This window comes from Mustela erminea, chromosome 7 (assembly GCF_009829155.1).
Source record: "Mustela erminea isolate mMusErm1 chromosome 7, mMusErm1.Pri, whole genome shotgun sequence".
Taxonomy (NCBI): Eukaryota; Metazoa; Chordata; class Mammalia; order Carnivora; family Mustelidae; genus Mustela; species Mustela erminea.
In genome coordinates this window covers 95961513-95981841 of record NC_045620.1, presented here as the reverse complement: position 1 = coordinate 95981841, position 20329 = coordinate 95961513, and the positions used below count along the sequence as shown (strand labels likewise).

Here is a 20329-nt window from a genome sequence, read left to right as displayed (position 1 = left end):
CTGTATTATGAAGAAAACTGTAATTTCTTTACTGTGAAATATTTGTTTATATTCTCCACAATTTTTTATTGAATTGTTGATATTTTTAAATTGATTTATAGAAAATCGTTTCATATTGGGTATATTTTTGGTCTAAGTTAAAAATGGTTGTTCCCAGATTTGTCTTTTGACTGCTTATGTTACTAGATATTTTTCATTAGAGAAGTGTGTCACTTTTATTTAAAATGTTATTGATATATCTTTCTATAGTTTATTGGTTTTTATCATACTAAGAATTGCTTTTGTAGATTGCTTATATACAGGAATTAGGTATCCAAGTTCTAATTCTGAGCATATACTTTATAAAATACAACATACAAAAGCTAGCTACATTAGTTAGGGCATTCATGCATGCAATACTACATGCATTAATATATTAAGGTTTTGTGATTTGCATATTCATAAACCTTATAGCAAGATGGATGAGTATAGCAAGGGAAATAGGTTCACTAATTATACATAGGGCCAACATATGAGGCTTAATTAAGTATTAAAGTCCTGAACACAGATGGTATTTGTTTACATTATAGGCATATAACTATCACCATGCTCTTCACTTAAAGAATGAGTCTTTGGGGGTGCCTGGGTGGCTCAGTCGTTGGGTGTCTGCCTTCAGCTTAGTTGTGATCCCAGGGTCCTGGGATTGAGCCCTGCATCGGGCTCCCTGCTCCTCAGAAAGCCTGCTTCTCCCTCTCCCATTCCCTCTGCTTGTGTTCCCTCTCTCACTGTGTCTCTCTCTGTCAAATAAATAAATGAAATCTTAAAAAAAACAACAATAACAAGATAAGAATGAGTTTTCCTCAGAATGCAGGGACCTTGCTCAGATAAGATCTTTTGTTCCAGGTATAATCTTTAATCTTTTCCTAAGTAGCCAGCATGGAGAGACTAAAAGCACCCATAACAGGAAAGTGAAATTGAGAAGAATGTATATTTCTGAGCTGTCTTGTTTTTATGAAGCTTATGAAAATGTTAGAGAATCAGCAAGTATCTTAAGACAGGAGAAGGAAAAGAATGAAAGAAAGTATTGGGGGAGAATTAAGAGGTGTCAGAAGAGAGGAATAAAAGAACAGAAGACGAGGAAAAATTCTGAAGGATCAGCAAATTTTAGATTCGGTGGAAGGAGGAAAAGGGGGAATAAAATCTAGAGGATTTGACAGATATTTTTTAAAAGGGGGGCTCCTGGGTGGCTCAGTTGGTTAAGCGACTGCCTTCAGCTCATGTTGTGATCCTGGAGTCCAGGGATTGAGTCCTGCATCAGCCTCCCTGCTCAGCAGGGAATCTGCTTCTCCCTCTGTCCCTCCCCCTTCTCATGCTCTCTCTCTCATCTTCTCTCAAATAAATAAAAATATTTTTAAAAAGGGGAAGAAAGGGAGGAAAATCTTGAAACCTGGAATGACTAGAATTTGAAATTGACATTAAATGTGCATGTAGCCCTGGAACTTGCACCAAGACTCCAGTCATGTACATGGGACTGATTTAGGATAATGTACGTTGGATCTGGACTATAGATATGGACCATAAGTCTGTACTAAATATGGACACTGGAAGTGGACATTGGACCTTATACCTGCACTTTCTCGTAATTTCAAACTTAGACTTTAGATCAAGTCCTGGATCTCACATATTGGACCTTAATGTAAACCTATCGCCTATACTTGGACATTGGAATGGGATATAAGACCTAAAACTTGGTCTGAATTTGTCTAGAACATTGAATCTGACCTTAATCATGCCTCATGGTCATGGACTTGAGTGTTCTCCCCTGGCATTGACCTAGACATCTCATTTTAGACTTGGAACTTAGTCTGGACCTGGACATAGAACTAGAACCTGGACTTCAGTTCAAAACACAGATGTGAAGTTGGATTTTAGAACTTTACCATGATCTTAGAAATTTACCTTGACTTGGACATTGAATCTATAAATCAGAAATGAATTTGATCTATATCTTAGACTTGGTACTAGAGGTGGATCTTCAGTCTGGATGAGATTCAGAGTGGAAATATACCTAGGAATGAAACCTTGGACATGGTCTTTATCCTTATATAGATAAGGACTTTGGACCAACCTTTGTACTTGGACCTAGACTTCACCTTGATCATAGATGCTGACTGTTGACCTCTGATCTGGAAGTGGATTTTGGACAGAGAACCTGGATCTGCATATTATAGTTTCTTGAATAAAACCTTCAGTTGGAAATTTTATTTTTTTTGAACAGGCAATAAGTTACTTTGGATAAGAGTGTCTGAGACTGACCTTCTTCTTATACTGCCTTTTTTTCATAAATGATTCTTTGATTCATCTTAATTTGCTCTAATCATATGAAAAAAGTATGTTAGAAATGAATGTTTTCCTGAGCTCTTTTGGTTAGTCTGGTGTCACTACTAAACATCTATTTCTTAGTTCTAATTGGAAAAAAATTATGAAAATAAGTGCCCTTCGGAATCATATCAACTTGCTGTCTTCTAAGATCAGATCACACCACTCCTGTTTTATCCTCTCAAAATCCTTATGCTTCTTCTTCAGGCTCTTACCATATTATAATTCAATAATTATATTATTGTTTGATTCATTCCTTTATAATTTTGTATATACCAGCTGTCAGCAAACTATATTCAGTGGTCCAAATCTGGTTCACTGCCTGTTTTTATATGGCTTATAAGCTATTTTTTTAATATTTTTAAATGTTTAGAAAATAACCAAAAGAAAAATATTTTAATATTGTAATAATGTTGTATAGTGGACAGATGGTAACTACACTTATCATGGTGAGCAATGAGTAATGTATAGAACTGTTGAATCAATATGTTGCACACCTGAAACTAATAATATTTTATATTAACTATATTTCAGTAAGAAAATATTTTGTGACATATAAAAATGATATGAAATTCAGATTTCACTGTTCATAGTTAATGTTCAACTAGAATACAAGTGTGTCTATCATTTGCATATTGTTTTGGGCTGCTTTCATACTACAATGGCAGAATTGAGAGCAGTATGGCCCACAGAGCCCAAATTATTTACTATCTGGCTCTTTACAGAAGTTTAGGGACCCTTGTCCTACACAGCAAAGATGAAGACCATGTTTGTCATTATTAAGGCTATATTCAGATTTTAGAGATTTTATATATTTATTTATATTTATTTAAAATATTTTATTGGGGCACCTGGGTGGCTCAGTGAGTTAAAGCCTCTGCTTTCGGTTCAGGTCGTGATCCCAAGGTCCTGGGATACAGCCCCGAATCGGGCTTTCTGCTCAGCGGCAAGCCTGCTTCCTCCTCTCTTTCTGCCTACTTGTGATCTCTGTCTGTCAAATAAATAAATAAATAAATAACCTTTAAAAAATATTTTATTTATTTATTAGAGAGAGAGAGGGAGCACATGAGTGGGGAGTGGAGGGGCACCGGAGGAGGGACAAGTGGACTCCCTGCTGAGCAGGGAGCCGCATGCTAGGCTTGATCTCAGAACCCTGGGATCATGACCTGAGGGGAACCAGATGCTCAACTCAACCTACTAAGGACCCAGGCACCTCTATTTATTTATTTATTTATTTTAAATATTTAATTTATTTAGTTTGAAAGAAAGAGGGAGCAATGAATGGGGGGAAGTGGGGAGGGGTAGAAGGAGAAGCAGGCTAGCAGGCTCCCCACTGAGCAGGGAACCCTGGGATCTTAACCTGAGCTGAAGCCAGAAGCTTAACTGACTGAGCTACCCAGACACCCTCAGAATTTAGAGATTTTAAAACATGACAAATTACACATCTTAAAATCAACTTAATGTGGTAAATCACCAATATAGGAAAGGATTCATACTTTTGAAATAGTTGGATAAGTATATACTCCACTGCAGTTAAAATCAAAGAATTAGAACTATTTATCTCAAAGTAAATTTTAAAAGTTAAGGCCAAATGAACAAAAAAATTCTAGGAGGTTATATAAAATATGACACATAAATGTAAATCTAGAAAGATGACATAATACTATATAGAGCTGATATATCTATACATAATAAATGCTCAAAAATGTAAATTGGAAGGATTAGAAAATTCCTAATGGAGACTAAGAAGTGAGAATTACAGAAGTAAGAAGTAACTGCTATGCTATTTCTCATTGCTTCTTCTGTCTGCTTTTTTATTTCTTAAATAAAATAAAGATGTGAAGATTGCAAGTGATATCATTGCTGTCCATTCTCGATGGTGAATACATAGATGTATACTAAGTGTTTTCTCTTTTGTAAAAATAATTCATAGTAAGAAGAAAAGCAACACAGCTATGAAACCATTGCTGGTTTTTATTTTCATTTGCTGCCAAAAGAAATATGTACTCTGGAAATGCATTTCAGATCTGTAGAGTTGCCATCAACAAACTGATTATAACTGATGGTAATCAAAAACATGATCTTAATTTTTTCCCAAATGAGGAATATTTTTGTATTATGACTAATTTATCTTAAAAGAAAATAAATAACAAACAATAGCCTTTATAAAATACCCAATAAATATATTAGAAGAACTAACATGATATGCAACAGGGAACTGTTCTAAAACCAATGTGAGGCACTGAAACTAAATAAAAATCGACAGTTTCCTAATAAAAAGTTTATTGTCCGCAATAACTGCACAGGTGATAAAATGTTACTGTTCATTATTTATATATGATTAACTAAGTACCAGCAGCTATCAGCTCTCCAGGGCTCTAACAACTTCCCTCATCAGCCTCAGGGACATGGAGGTTTGGCTGGCCTGCTCTGTTTCACAATGTGTGTGGGACATCATTTTACTCCTTTCTCATTTGTTCTGACAGACTTAGGATAAGGTGAAAGGACTAAAGTAGCATCCCAGGTATTTGGTTAATATATCCCAATGGGCGGTGCTTTGGTGATAAATCTCCAATAAAATATATTTCAAGGCTATTTTTGACAAGGGCTCTGCTGAGGAACTCTTCCAGGAACTCTTCATTTTCATCATCCTTGGAAGAAATATTCCAGATTCCTGCAAAGTGATCATTTCCCCCTTGTATTAATTCTAAGAATAACCATGATAAGGCATATCTGCAAATACTGTTGGACTTGGAAATTGACAGGTATAAAAAGTAGAAGTTGGATATCGTATCTTTTGGCAAAGAAAACTTCTTAAAGCTCAATCTTGGTTATTACAAGAGTAAGGATTCCTCTCTCACCACCAAGAAGTGGTTGGTAAATAACCTAAAACCAGCTTTTTAAAGATAGCATTTAAGCAAATTTCTCAGTGTCTGATTAGTGGGGACTGCTAGGAAGAACAATTACAAATAAAACAACAACTAATTTTTACTGAGTTTAGTGAGCTGTCATATGAAGCAAAAGTCTTATATTAAAGTTAAGGATATTATAACCTTAAGGTTTATTATAAGTATAACATTACTTCAATTAAAATAGAAACAAAACTGAGTTTTAGTAACTTCTCATAGGAGGATCTGAGTTTAACTGCATTTTACCTAATAAGATTCAGGAAGACAGGAAATCAACTACAGCTTGAAAAGGAGAAGAGAAATTTTGGAGAGTGCCTATAATTCCACCTCTTACAGATAAATGAAGGACTCAAAGAGGTTTTCCATCTTCAAAACTATTGAAGGTCTGCTTTGAGAGGCAGAGTCTGATGATCACACTTTTTATCTCTGAAGATATTAATTTTTCTGCTTGGACAGAAAATCAATTACTGCATTGTTTTTCCTTGTTTTTGTTTGTTAACTGTTTACATATCCAATTGTTAAATGATTACTTACAAAACTTTAATATTTTATTTGAGTTTGTAAAACTTATTTTTAATATATATTTTATATAGGATCAACATGAATATTGTTCTATATTATGCTATTTCTAGTGTATGGTAATGATGAGAAAAATACCTATATGTTATTATTGATATTGAACATATATATTAAAACTATAACTTTCTATCTGGAAAATTTTAAACATATAAAAGATGGAAAGAACAGTATAAGCTCTTACATCTTACACTTAGATTCAGTAATTGTTACCAGATTGTAATTTATTTGCTTTACTTCCTGCTCCTTGACCTCTCCTCCCTCCACACACATTTTCTTGAATAATTTGAAAATAAGTTGTATATATCATGACATTCCATCTCTAAGTACTTCACTATAAATATCAGAAGTATAAGAAAATTCACTAACTATAATACCATTATCACAAGAAAAAATTTAAAATCCTGGGATTATCAAATATCAGCCCATATTCATATGTCCCTGAAGTGACTTACTTTATTAATCAAGACCCAATTAAAACTTACTCATTTGATTAGGTTGCTTTATCTCTCTAGGTTATATTAATCTAAAATGGATTCTTTGCTCCACTACATGGAGTTTCTCAAGAATCTGAGAACATACTCCTTTCTAGACTTGTAACTACGGTTATTCACTTCTTCTCAAGTAATTCTTTTAATGTAGTAAGATTATTTCTCAATCATCTTAATTACCATATTTGCACAATATATTACTTTTATACTTTTTAAACTTAAATTTCCACTGAGCTCTCACTATAGTTATGGCTTTAGGTACCTATTTATATACAAAAATATATACATATTTTTGTATGTATTTTGTGGCCTAATGCTTTCTTTTTCCTTTTTCACAAAAGAATCTGTTAGCTACATTTCTTACTAGATTATTTGTGAGTTCTACTGACTTCAGTGAGGACACGAATTAATTATGAGCTTAACTGTGTGAGCTCATCACCAATCCCTACCATAGACACTTACACACAATCTGGCCTAAAAACCTATTGTGAGAGTCAGGGTCTGTAGAAAATCCCAGGATAACTTTGTCCAGGACTGGCCAGACTAAACCTGAAACACACAGTATGAGCCACAGGTTTCTCGCTATTGCCAAAATTGCCAACTCAGAAATAAACCTGATGGCGGAACTTTTCTCAGTATCTCTACATGACACAGGACCCACTCCCAGTAAGAATGTAACAGAAATAAATGTCTTTTCATCTACAACCAAATGATAGTCTTGCAAGGGAGGCTGTTAGCAGCCCAGGGGTGAGAGCATCTTGACGTCGCAATTCTCAGATGCAATATGGAAAGATGTCTACAATTTCATCCAGTTCCTGCTCTGACCCTTCTTTAATCCTCATTTTTTTCCCTTTGGTTCTGCATCATTTGACTCTAATCCTTCTTATGCTCTAATCTGTATTGCCTCTTATTCTATTCCATTGTAATTATCCATCCGGGAAGTTCCATCTCTCAGGAAACTAGCAAGGCAAGTTTAAGCATCTGATTTTCCATGGTATCTTGGCTCAACTATTGAATCCCCAGATGATTCTCAGTTTTCTTTGAAATTAGCCAGCATGTTTAAGAGGCAACCCTGAAATATCATCCCCACTCTTGCCTTTAGTTCCTTCTATGCTCTTACCTATGAGACCTGTGATACTTGTGATTGCCATACTTGCCTCTACCTATTATCCAAAATTATTTAATTACACAAGATAGAAAGAAATACATATGTTTGCCTATGGAAGGGAGTTCTTGAGATATCAACCATAGAATTACTCCATTAGGTGTTCCCCCTTTTTAATACTACAATTTGTACCAATAGTCCTTAACACAGAAGAGGCAGGGAAAGAACAAACTTCACCTGTTCCTCAGGAAAGTGCTGACCTGCTAACAGGAAAGAAGAAAAATCTGCAGCAGTTCCCACACTTTGCTGGGAAGAGACTCCTCCCTGTGGTGGCAATCTGCTTGAACCAATGCCAAGTACCTCCCATGACCCCTGTCCCCTCAACAACACTGTTACTCATTTCAAGGGCCCCTCCTTGAAATCTTCTTATAAAAACCCAATCTTCTCTGACCTGACAAACCATTGCAAATCCCTGCAAGACAGGTGAGTAGAACCTGAGAGAAGATGAGACCTCATGGCAAGGGTTTTACTCTACATATTGGGGGAAAGGTACAGGAGAATTGCTGTCAGACACAGAGGAGCTCTGATCTCAGCACAGCCGGGTTGGCAGTTCTCATGGTGTAGGAGAGAGTACAGACTTTCCAGTTCTTTCCAGAGCTATACAAGGGGACAGATGTCACTGGGATCAATTTGTTCCTAGGGGACTAAACAATGGAAAGACAAGGAAGAGGAGGGATATCTCTGCATGCCCTCTCTCCAGTCATGCTTTCCTTAGTGATCTCTGATTGCTTCCTCAGATCCCAGACATGATGCTGCCTCCCACAGCCCTCCACAGCATGTCCTGGATGCTGCTTTCCTGCCTCATGTTCCTGGCTCAGGTCCAAGGTGAGCTCTCACTGTTTCTCGGATGGGAGCCTTGTGAATGCTCAGGACCAAGAAGAAGAGGAAGGCTCCCATGGTAGTGGTGACATACATCCCCGCACAAAGAAACTGCCTAGAATTTGTCTGTCATCACTCCTTCCTTCGGGGTAACCAGGGGTGGCAGGCGTCCCAGTGGTCCTCTAGCCCTGTAAGGAAATCATTTCCTTAGTTTTGCCTTAGCACTCTAAGTTTTGTTGATAGGTGAAAGTGGAAAAGTGTGAAGGGTCAGTAATGAGATACAGGGAAGGAGAATGAGGACCCAGGGCAAGAATGGTCAGCCTAGAGTGGGGGAGGGTTGGACTTAGAAGAAGGATGAAAGAAAAGAAGATTCCTCATTTAGTGGGGTCGGTTCAAGATCCAGAAATCCTGAAAGTGTTGGCAATGGAGAGAGGCAGTCAAGACTTTGGCATCACTTCCCCAAGCACTGGCCTCATATGTATTCCCCTGGGTCACCTCCCTAACCTGGTCCCCACTGTCCTATTTACTTCTTCCTTCTCTTTGGTTTCCTTCCACCCTAGGTGAAGACTCCCCGAATGATGTGCCCGCTCCACGGATCAGCTGTCCCACAGGCTCCAAGATTTATGCCTCCCACTGCTATGCCTTCTTTATGACACCGAAATCCTGGGTGGATGCTGATGTGAGTACTTGGATTTTCAGTTAGAGGTTTTAAGGGAAAGTACATTAGAGACCTGAGGAGGGGGTGGGTTCCATTCTCCAGAATTTCTTGGGCACAAGATTGAGCACACACATCTTTTGCATATATACCCCTGTCCCCTATCTCTGCTCTGCCCTCCACCCAGTGATGTCTCAGTCTCCCTCTGAGTCTCTCCTTTCCCCACACAGTTGGCCTGCCAGAAGAGGCCCTCGGGACACCTTGTGTCCGTGTTCAGTGGGGCTGAGGCATCCTTTGTGGCCTCCCTGATCAAGAACAGTGCGAACACCTACTCAAATATCTGGATTGGGCTCCATGACCCCACAGAGGTATGAACTCATTTTCTCTTCCTAACTCTCACATTGCTATTACCCCCCAGGCTCACTCCCTGTTCCTTGTGCCTATCCTTAAAGAGCCCTGGAGCTCAGAGATCATAAGGGGGAAAGGGAGGGCTTTGCATCAACTGAACAGCTGAATTCTGTGCAAATCCCTTATCTCCAGCTGAGGTGAATCTGCCTCCTGTCACACTTGTAAACAATTTGCACATGAGACCTTATACTTCAGTTTTCTGAACTTCACAGAGGCTGCACATATTGTATTGAGGGAATCCTATGTGAAGATAGGATCCATTTTTCTTCTATAGGACAGACATTGTCTTTGGGGTTCAGGGGTAACGACAAATGCACCACTAATTGCTGTTCAGTCAGGAACATGTTGCTCTGGGTGGTTCTGTAGGTCTTTGTCATTACTGGTTTGGGAATCTGCCAATAAGAGCAGAGAGTTAGGAAGAGTTTCCCAGAGGAGAGCTCTGGCTCCAGGGCAGCATCTAGATGAGAGAGCAAATTTGGTGATGCTGGGTAGGCGTCCATGCCAGGAGAACTCTGATGGCCATTCAACCTCAGCAGACTTTATCTTCTATAGGGCTATGAGCCCAATGCAGGTGGATGGGAGTGGAGTAGTGGTGATCTGCTGAATTACCTTGCCTGGGAGAAAGACCCCTCCACTATTGCAAACCCTGGCTATTGTGGGAGTGTGTCAAGAAGCACAGGTATGTATCAGAAGAGCTACTTCCTACCCAGCATTTTCTATCCTCTTTTTTCCCATTTCTTGGCATGACCTTCAGAGGATCCTTCTGAGCAAGAAATGTAATGTTGGTTTGTCTTCCCACATTCCCTTTCATCTCTCCTTTCTTTGAGTCTCCTTCTTCTGGTGGATACTGGGGAGGATGAGAGAGAGGCTTTGGATCCTAGGCCAGAATCTGGGATGCCTCTCCCTTGGGTTCAAGAGCTCCACCAGCTATATCTACCTGAGCTCCTTTTTCTCTCTAGGATATCTGAAATGGAAAGATTACAGCTGCACTACAAGGCTACCCTACATCTGCAAGTTCAAGGGCTAGGTCTGAAGAAATGTTGGGAGCCAGAGTTTTGCATGCAGCTCATCATGGACTTGGGACCAAGTGTAAAGTCTACCACAGAAGAAAATATTCTCCTATACCTCTAAACTTGACCATCTCATTATGACCTTCCCTACTTGTCAGCCCCATTTCAAACCCCTCTGTGTTTTCCATAATTTAACTTCCAAATGGCAAAATTAAAAAAAATAAAGAAATTTAATCTGTAATTGCCTCTCTTGTGTACTTCTGACCAAAGGAAAACTCTGAGGAGGAGGAAGTGGTTGGGAGGGAGATTCTGTGGGTCTTCTTTTTGCACATTTTCACCCTAGTTTCTGGAAAATTAACTTAATTTGCATTGCTACCAGCATGTTAGTGATGGGGTATTTCAGTACTGTTCACGTAGGATTTGGGTTGTGCACATTGTGCACACATTTTGCTGTGCACAAACTCCTCCAGGTCTCTGATGGTATGATATAACCAGTCTAGAGGTTCAGATGATGTTTAGAACAGTACTTCCTAAATTATCAGACTGAAGGAAAATGAATAGGTTTCATTAATTTTTTTTTTAATCACCTAGAGATTCTTTTAATTAACAGAAAGTGTTTCACCCTCTGAGTCTACCATGACATTTCTTGCCAGACTCCTATGGATGGATATTTAAGTTGTTTACAGTTCTTTTTTTTTTTTTTTTTGGTTGGTTATTATTTTTTTTTAATTTTTTTTATTTTTTATAAACATATATTTTTATCCCCAGGGGTACAGGTCTGTGAATCGCTAGGTTTACACACTTCACAGCACTCACCAAAGCACATACCCTCCCCAATGTCTATAACCCCACCCCCCTTATCCCAACCCCCCTCTCCTCAGCAACCCTCAGTTTGTTTTGTGAGATTAAGAGTCACTTATGGTTTGTCTAGGTTTCATTAATTTTTGAAAAATAGACTATACATAAATCTAAAAATTAAATTGATAATATAGATAACCAAAATGTAGACCTAATTTTTTGTCAGTTTTGACAGACATATGAGTGATCTATCAAATTATTGTAAAATTTTTGGGCAGAGGAGTAAAGATGGCAGAGGAGTAGCAGGCTGAGATGACACTAGGTAGCAGGAGATCAGCTGATAGTTATCAAACCATTCCGAACACCTACAAATCCAACAGGAGATCGAACAGAAGAGCAGCAATTCTAGAAACAGAAAATCAACCACTTTCTGAAAGTGTTTTTTCTTCTAAAAATTTTGGGATACAGTTTCTTCTAATAGATCAAAATATACCTGAAATCTAGCATAGGGTTTGTTCTAGTCTTCATCCTGGGTAAATTCTCTACACTTTCTTTTCCAAACCAACTTATCTTATCAACTCTGTTTTTAGAATTTTTTAAAAAATTTTCATCTTTACAGTCATATTCCATCCCTTCATTGTGTTTACCCTTATTCTGAGTGTGTGTATGTGTGTGTGTGTGTGTGTGTGTGTGTGTGTGTATTTCTTTAACATTTTGAGAGGTAGTTTCTTCTGAAAGACCAAAATACTCCCAAAATTAAGTGGGTAGTTCTGTTCTATTCACCAGTCTAATATATATATTTTCTTTAAAAAAAAAAAAACTTTTTGAATTTCTTTTTACCCTTTTCCTTCTCCCCATGATTTGTGGTCTCTTCTGAATTGGTTAACACATTTTTCTGGGGTCTTTGCTACCCTTTTAGTATTCTATTATTTCATTCATATATTCTTATCTAAATAAAATACTTAGACAGAAAAATGCACCATAAATAAATAAATAAATAAAAAAGAACAAGAGTCAGTACCGATGGCTAGGGATCTAATCAATACGGACATTGGTAATATGTCAGAACTAGAGTTCAGAGTGATGATTCTCAAGGTGCTAGTTGTGCTCAAAAAAGACATAGAGGATATTATAGAAACCCTTTCTGGAGAAATAAAATCCCTTTCTGGAGAAATAAAAGAACAAAAATCTAATGAAGCGGAAATCAAAAAAGCTATTAATGAGGTGCAATAAAAAATGGAGGCTCTTACTGCCACGATAAATGAGGCAGAAGAAAGAATTAGTGATATAGAAGACCAAATGACAGAAAATAAGGAAGATGAGTGAAAGACAAATAACTACTGGACCATGAAGGGAAAATTCGACAGATAAGTGACACCATAAAACGAAACAGAATAATTTAGGGATTCAAGAAGAAGAAGAAATAGAGAGAGGGGAAAAAGGTATATTGGAGAGAATTATAGTAGAGAACTTCCCTAATATGGCAAAAGGAGCAAGCATCAAAATCCAGAAGTCACATGGAAACCTCAAAATCAATAAAAATAGGTCCACATCCCATCATCTAATAGTAAAAATTACAAGTCTTAGTGAAAAAGAGAAAATCCTGAAAGCTGCTTGGGACAAGAAGTCTGAACATACAATGGTAGAAATATTAGATTAGCAGCAGACCACAGAGACCTGGCAGGCCAGAAAGAACTGGCATGATATATTCAGAGCACTAAATGAGAAAAATACGTAGCCAAGAATACTATATCCAGCTAGGCTATCACTGAAAATAGAAGGAGAGATAAAAAGCTTCCAGTACAAACAAAACCTAAAAGAATTTATAAACACCAAACCAGCTCTACAGGAAATATTGAAAGGGGTCCTTTAAGCAAAGAGAGAGCCTAAATGTAGTAGACCAGAAAAGAACAGAGACAATATACAGTAATAGTCACCTTACAGGCAATACAATGGCACTAAATTCATATCTCTCAATAGTTACCATGAATGCAAATGGGCTCAATGCCCCCAAGCAAAAGACACAGGGTATCAGAATGGATAAAAAAACAAAACCCATCAATATACTGTCTCCAAGAAACTCATTTGAGACTCAAAGACAACTCCAGATTTAAAGTGAGGGGTGGAAAACAATTTACCATGTTAATGGACATCAAAAGAAAGCTGGGGTGGCAATCCTTATATCAGATAAATTAGATTTTAAGCCAAAGACTATAGTAAGAGATGAGGAAGGACACTATATCATACTCAAAGGGTCTGTCCAACAAGAAGACCTGACAATTTTAAATATCTATGCCCCTAACATGGGAACAGCCAACTATATAACCCAATTAATAACAAAGTCAAAGAAATACATAGACAATAATACAATAATAGTAGGGGACCTTAACACTCCCCTCACTGAAAGGGACAGATCATCTAAGCAAAAGATCAACAAGGAAATAAAAGCCTTAAATGACACACTGAACCAGATGGACATCACAGATATATTTAGAACACTCCAACCCAAAGCAACAGAATACACATTCTAGGGCACATGGAACATTCTCCAGAATAGATCACATCCTGGGTCACAAAGCAGATCTTAACTGGTACTAAAAGATGGGGATCATTCCCTGCATATTTTCAAACCATAATGCTCTGAAGCTAGAACTCAGTCACAAGAGAAAATTTGGAAAGAACCCAAATACATGGATGCTAAAGAGCATCTCTCTAAAGAATGAATGGGTCAACCAAAAAATTAAAGAAGAATTGAAAAAATTCATGGAAACAAATGATAATGAAAACACAATTGTTAAAAATCTGTGGGACATAGCAAAGGCAGTCCTGAGAAGAAAATATATAGTGATACAAGCCTTTCTCAAGAAGCAAGAAAGGTTTCAAATACACATTCTAACCCTACACTTAAAGTTGCTGGAGAAAGAACAACAAAGTAAGCCTAAAGCCAGCAGAAGAAGAGAAATAATTAAGATCAGAGCAGAAATCAATGAAATAGAAACCAAAATCAATAGAACAAATCAATGAAATTGGGATCTGGTTCTTTGAAAGAATTAATAAGATTGATAAACCCCTGGCCAGACTTGTCAAAAAGAAAAGAGAAAGGACCCAAATTAATAAAATCATGAATGAGGGGTCCCTGGGTGGCTCAGTGGATTAAACCTCTGCCTTCAGCTCAGGTCATGGTCTCAGGGTCCTGGGATCAAGCCCCGCATCAGGTTCTCTGCTTGGCAGGGAGCCTGTGACCCTTCTCCCTCTGCCTACCTCTCTGCCTATTTGTGATCTCTCTCTTTCTGTCAAATAAATAAATAAAATCTTTTTAAAAAATCATGAATGAAAGAGGAGAGATCACAACCAATTCCAAAGAAATACAAACAATTATAAGAACATATCATGAGCAAATATACTCCAGCAAATTCGCCAATCTGGAAGAAATGGACATATTCCTGGAGACATATAAACTACCAAAACTGAACCAGCAATAAACAGAAAACCTGAACAGACCCATAACCAGTAAGGAGATTGAAGCAGTCATCAAAAATCTCCCAACAAACAAGAGCCCAGGGCCAGAGGGCTTCCCAGGGGGATTCTACCAAGCATTTAAAGAATTAATTCCTATCCTCCTGAAACTGTTCTAAAAAAATAGAAATGGAATGAAAACTTGCAAACTCATTTTATAAGGCCAGCATTACCTCGATCCCCAAACCAGACAGACCCCATCAAAAAGGACAAAAACAGACCAATAGCCTTGATGAACATGGATGCAAAAATTCTCACCAAATTACTAGCCAATACGATCCAACAGTACATTAAGAGGATTATTCACCATGACCAAGTGGGATTTATTCCTGGGCTGCAAGGTTGGTTCAACATCCACAAAGCAATCAATGTGATACAATACATTAATAAAAGAAAGAACAAGAACCGTAGGATACTCTCAATAGGTGCTGAAAAAGCATTTGACAAAGTATAGCATCCTTTCTTGATCAAAACTCTTCAAAGTGTAGGGATAGAGAATACATACCTCAATTTCATCAACACCATCTATAAAAAACCCACAGTAAATATCATTCTCAATGGAGAAAAACTGGGAGCTTTTCCGCTAAGGTCAGGAACATGACAGGGATGTCCATTATCACCATTGCTATTCAACATAGTACTAGAAGTCCCAGCCTCAGCAATCAGACAACAAAAAGAAATTAAAGGCATCCGAATCGGCAAAGAAGAAGTCAAACTCCCACTCCTTGCAGATGATACGATGCTTTATGTGGAAAACCCAAAAGATTCCACCCAAAATGTGCTAGAATTTGTACAGGAATTCAGTTAAGTGTAAGGATATAAAAATCAATGCACAGAAGTCAGTTGCATTTCTATATACCAAAAGCAAGACAGAAGAAAGAGAAATTGAGGAGTCAATCCCATTTACAATTGCACCCCAAATCACAAGATACCTAAGAATAAACCTAACCAAAGAGACAAAGAATTTGTACTCAGAAAACTTTAATGTACTCATGAAAGAAATTGAGGAAGAGACAATGGAAAAATGTTCCATGCTTATGGATTGGAAGAACAAATACTGTGAAAATGTCTATGCTACCTAAAGCAGTCTACACATTTAATGCAATACCTTTCAAAATCCCATCAATTTTTTTTCAAAGAAATGGAACAAATAATCTTAAAAGAAAAGACCTTGAATAGCCCGATGGATGTTGAAAAAGAAAGCCAATGTTGTTGGCATCACAATTCCAAACTTCAAGTTCTATACAAAGCTGTCATCATCAAGACAGTATGGTACTGTCCCCCAAACAGACACATAGATCAGTGGAACAGAACAGAAAGCCCAGAAATAGACCCTCAACTCTGTGGTCAACTAATCTATAACAAAGCAGGAAAGAACATCCAAGGGAAAAAAGACAGTCTTTTCAACAAATGATGTTGGGAAAATTGGACAGCCACGTGCAGAAAATGAAACTGGACCATTTTCTTACATCACACATGAAAATAGATTCAAAATGAATGAAGGACCTCAATGTGAGAAAGAAATCATCAAAATCCTTGAGAACACAGGCAGCAACCTCTTCAATCTCAGCCACAGTAACTTCTTCCTAGAAACATTGCCAAAGGCAAGGGAAACAAAGGCAAAAATAAACTATTGGGACTTCATCAAAATCAAAAGCTTTTGCACATCAAAGAAAAAAGTCAACAAAACCAAAAGACAACTGACAGAATGGGAGAAGATATTTGCAAACGACATATCAGATAAAAGGCTAATATCCAAAATCTATAAAGAACTTATCAAACTCAACACCCAAAGAACAAATAATCCAATCAAGAAGTGAGCAGAGGACATGGACAGACATTTCTGCAAAGAAGACATCTAGATGGCCAATAGACACATGAAAAAGTGGTCAACATCACTCACCATCAGGGAAATATAAATCAAAACCACAGTGAGATATCGCCTCACACCTGTCAAAATGGCTAAATTAACAAGTCAGGAAATGACAGATGTTGGTGAGGATCTGGAGAAAGGGGAACCCTCCTAAACTGTTGGTGGGAATTCAAGCTGGTGCAACCACTCTGGAAAACAGCATGGAGGTTCCTCAAAGTGTTGAAAATAGAGTTATCCTATCACACAGCAATTGCACTACTGGGTATTTATCCTAAAGATACAAATGTAGTGATCCAAAGGGGCATGTGCACCCAAATGCTTATAGCAGCAATGTCCACAATAGCCAAACTATGGAAAGAACCTAGATGTCCATCAACAGATGAATGGATAAAGAAAAAGTGGTATAGATATACAATGGAATACTATGCAGCCATCAAAAATGAAATCTTGCCATTTGTGATACATAGATGGATCTAGAGGGTGTTACACTGAGTGAAATAAGTCATGCAGAGAAATACAATTATCATATGATTTCCCTGATATGAGGAAGTTGAGAGGCAAAGTGGGGGGTTTGGCGGGTAGGGAAGGAAAAAATGAAACAAGATGGGATCAGGAGGGAGACAAACCGTAAGATACTCTTAATCTCATAAAACAAACTAAGGGTTGCCAGGGGTAGGGGTTTAGGGAGAGGGTGGTTGGATTATGGACACTGGGGAAGGTATGTGCTATGGTGAGTGCTGTGAAGTGTGTAAACCTGGCAATTCACAGACCTGTACCCCCGGGGCTAATAATACATTATATGTTAGTAATTAAAAATTTAAAAAAATTTAAAAAATCAAAAACATTATTATATAATTTTCCATTATCTTTCAAATTCTGTTACTTTCCTGCCAAGGTCAGCTGGTACTGGCCCACTGAACTATGCATTGCCCTGTCCCTGGGGGGCAGTTGTGAGAACAGTTTCTACTGGGTCCTCTTTCTTTTGCCCTTAAAACATTCTGACATCAGTCAGGACTGGAATTGGGTTGACTTTAACATCTGATAGGACTTCTGTTAATATTTTTTGAGTGAAAACAAATGATGCTCTTTTGAAGAAATTTCCTTTAACTGACTGAGGGCAAGACCCAGACTCTTCATGTATCTGTGTATATCAAGACCACTAATCCATCTTCCATCTTATCACCACTCCTCCCTAGTTACAGCTTGCTTTTATGAAAAAACGGTATGTGTATTTGGCTAGTTCCCTAATCTGGAAAAGAAGTTGTCATATGAGACCACTGACAAAATTTTCCATATGAACAAACAATACTACCATTGCTAGGCAGGGTTATCACTTTTTGAATAAATAGATGAGATGAATAGACATTGTCACTTTTTAAATATTAATATCTGTTAAATTATTTTTGCTCTTTCAAAGATAGACAGCCTTGACTAAATGCCCAGTTAGCATTTTTGGTGGAAACACCTTCCTATCAGTTTAAATGAATTTATGATGTGCAGCCCACGAGTCTTGATTTTCTGCCAGGTTTGAAGTCATAAAAATGGGTTAGAAAAGTTCATAATGACAGCGCTTGTGTCAATTCCTATTTTAGTTTGAGCTTCTCCTTTGGAAAGGAACTGTAAAGGCCAGAATATGTTCTTCCAGTTGGAGAATCCCCTGGTATAGAATAGAACATTTGTAGTTGTAGGTAAGAAAGATGCCAGCATAATTTGGCTCAAAAAATAAAGGTACATAGTGGATCACCAAACTGAAATATCTAAAAGTAAGGTAGGCTTTGAGTCCAGTTCATTCAGGGCCAAATGTCATTTCTCTGAGGCATTCTCTCCTTGTCATAAAATATCACTCTTCCAATTATCATAGCTTTGGTTGTACTTTTCAGTTCTCTTGCCAGCTTAAATTGTGAATGCTTCTTTGTACCTTCCCTTTGACCAAAAAATAAATGTAAATAGCCATGGTTATATTAGCCTCCCTTTGACACACTGGTACTTAAAGCTTAGATGACATGATTTTTCAAATCTAGGCTGGTGGTATTATTTATTTTAGAGAACTGAATTAAGTCATCTGGTGAAGATATAATCAAAATTCTGCCCTCTCCTCAGAGCAATGTAATAATGGATAAATGAGATAAATAAGTGGACACCTGGAAATATTTGTGACTTATTGAATATTTTGAAAACTTTTCTCTCAAATCAGGGTTAGACTGAACTGATCTTTATCCACTGTGTTTGGAATGTAACTTGAGATTTAGCCCACTTGAAATTTCATTAAAGGATTTATATTGAGATTTGGAAATACACATATAAAATTTTCTTACGTAAGATTCAGCTGAAAACATTGCACTGACAGATACGCCCAGTGTATATGTGTTTGGAATTTTGTTAACTAAATACCAAGAGGTAAGCTATTAAGAAAATGTTAACCAGAGATGTTGTCTGCAGGACCTGCATATAGTAAGTTATGAGTTGTGAGCTTGTCGTAGGGATGATAAAAGTTTTCTAGTTGTATAATACTTTATGTCCATTCATTCTTCATTTCCATCTTTTTTAAAAACTGCCAAATGTTCAGCATCTCTCACTGCCAGCTTCCTATAGAAACTTCCCCAGATTCTTAAGCCCATACAAATCATCTCTTTCTAAGTCATTGACTATCACAAGTGGAAGAAGCCTCTCATTTTATTAGGGGAGAAAAGAATGCTCAAAGAGGAGTTGAGAGATAATTGTCCATGTGTCTCTGAAATTTTTTGCACTTCATACAAGACACACCGACAGATCTTAGTTCTGGACTGTCTTGTCAAGGATGTCTGTGTAGTGAAGAATCTTTAAAAACAGAAAAGGGGTGCCTAGGTGGCTCAGTTGATTTAACAGCCAACTCTTGATTTCAGTTCAGGTCAAAATCTTGGGGTCATGACATTAAGCCCTGCAGCAAGCCCTGTGTTGGGCTCTGTGCCAGGTATAGAGCCTACTTAGAATTCTCTTTCCCTCTCCCTCTGCCATCTCCTCTCTACAATACTCACTCTCTCTCTCTCCAAACAAACAATCAAATAAACAAAACCTTTAAAAACAGAAAAGGCATACTGCACACCTGTCAAAATGGCTAAATCAAAAACACAAGAAGTATTGATGAGAATGTGGATAAAAGGAATTCTAGTGCACTATTTGTGGGAATTTAAACTAGTACAGACATTGTGAGGGTCCTCAAAAAATTAAAAATAGAATTACCATATGATCCAGTAATTCCACTACTAGGTATTTACCTAAGGAATACAAAAACACTAATTCAGGAAGATACATGCTCCACTATGTTTTAATGTAGCATTATTTACAATAGCCAAAATATGGATGCAACCCAAGTGTCCATCAATAGATAAATGGATAGGGGCACCTGGGTGGCTCAGTGGGTTAAGCCTCTGCCTTCGGCTTGGGTCATGATCTCAGAGTCCTGGGATCGAGCCCCGCATCGGGCTCTCTGCTCAGTAGGGAGCCTGCTTCCTCATCTCTCTCTGCCTGCCTCTCTGCCTGCTTGTGTTCTCTCTCTGTCAAATAAATAAATAAAATATTAAAAAAATAGATAAATGGATAAAGAAGAGATGGTATATATATACACATATGTATACATATATGGAGATGGTATATATATATATATATATATATATATATATATATATGGGATGAGATGGGATATGTGTGTATGTGTGTGTGTATGTGTATACACACACATATGTGTATACATATAATGGAATATTACTCAGCT

General features: G+C 37.5%; 1 protein-coding gene across 1 annotated transcript; it reads left to right on the top strand.

Annotated features, from left to right (window-relative positions):
• Positions 1-7839: 7839 nt before the first annotated feature.
• LOC116596548 (lithostathine-like) lies at positions 7840-10609 on the top strand. The gene is made up of 6 exons (XM_032353786.1): positions 7840-7922; positions 8237-8324; positions 8879-8997; positions 9204-9341; positions 9934-10060; positions 10341-10609. Exons 2-6 carry the CDS (start codon positions 8246-8248, stop codon positions 10406-10408), a joined length of 531 nt encoding a protein of 176 aa, XP_032209677.1. The 5' UTR covers positions 7840-7922; positions 8237-8245; the 3' UTR covers positions 10409-10609.
• The last annotated feature ends 9720 nt before the right edge of the window (positions 10610-20329 follow it).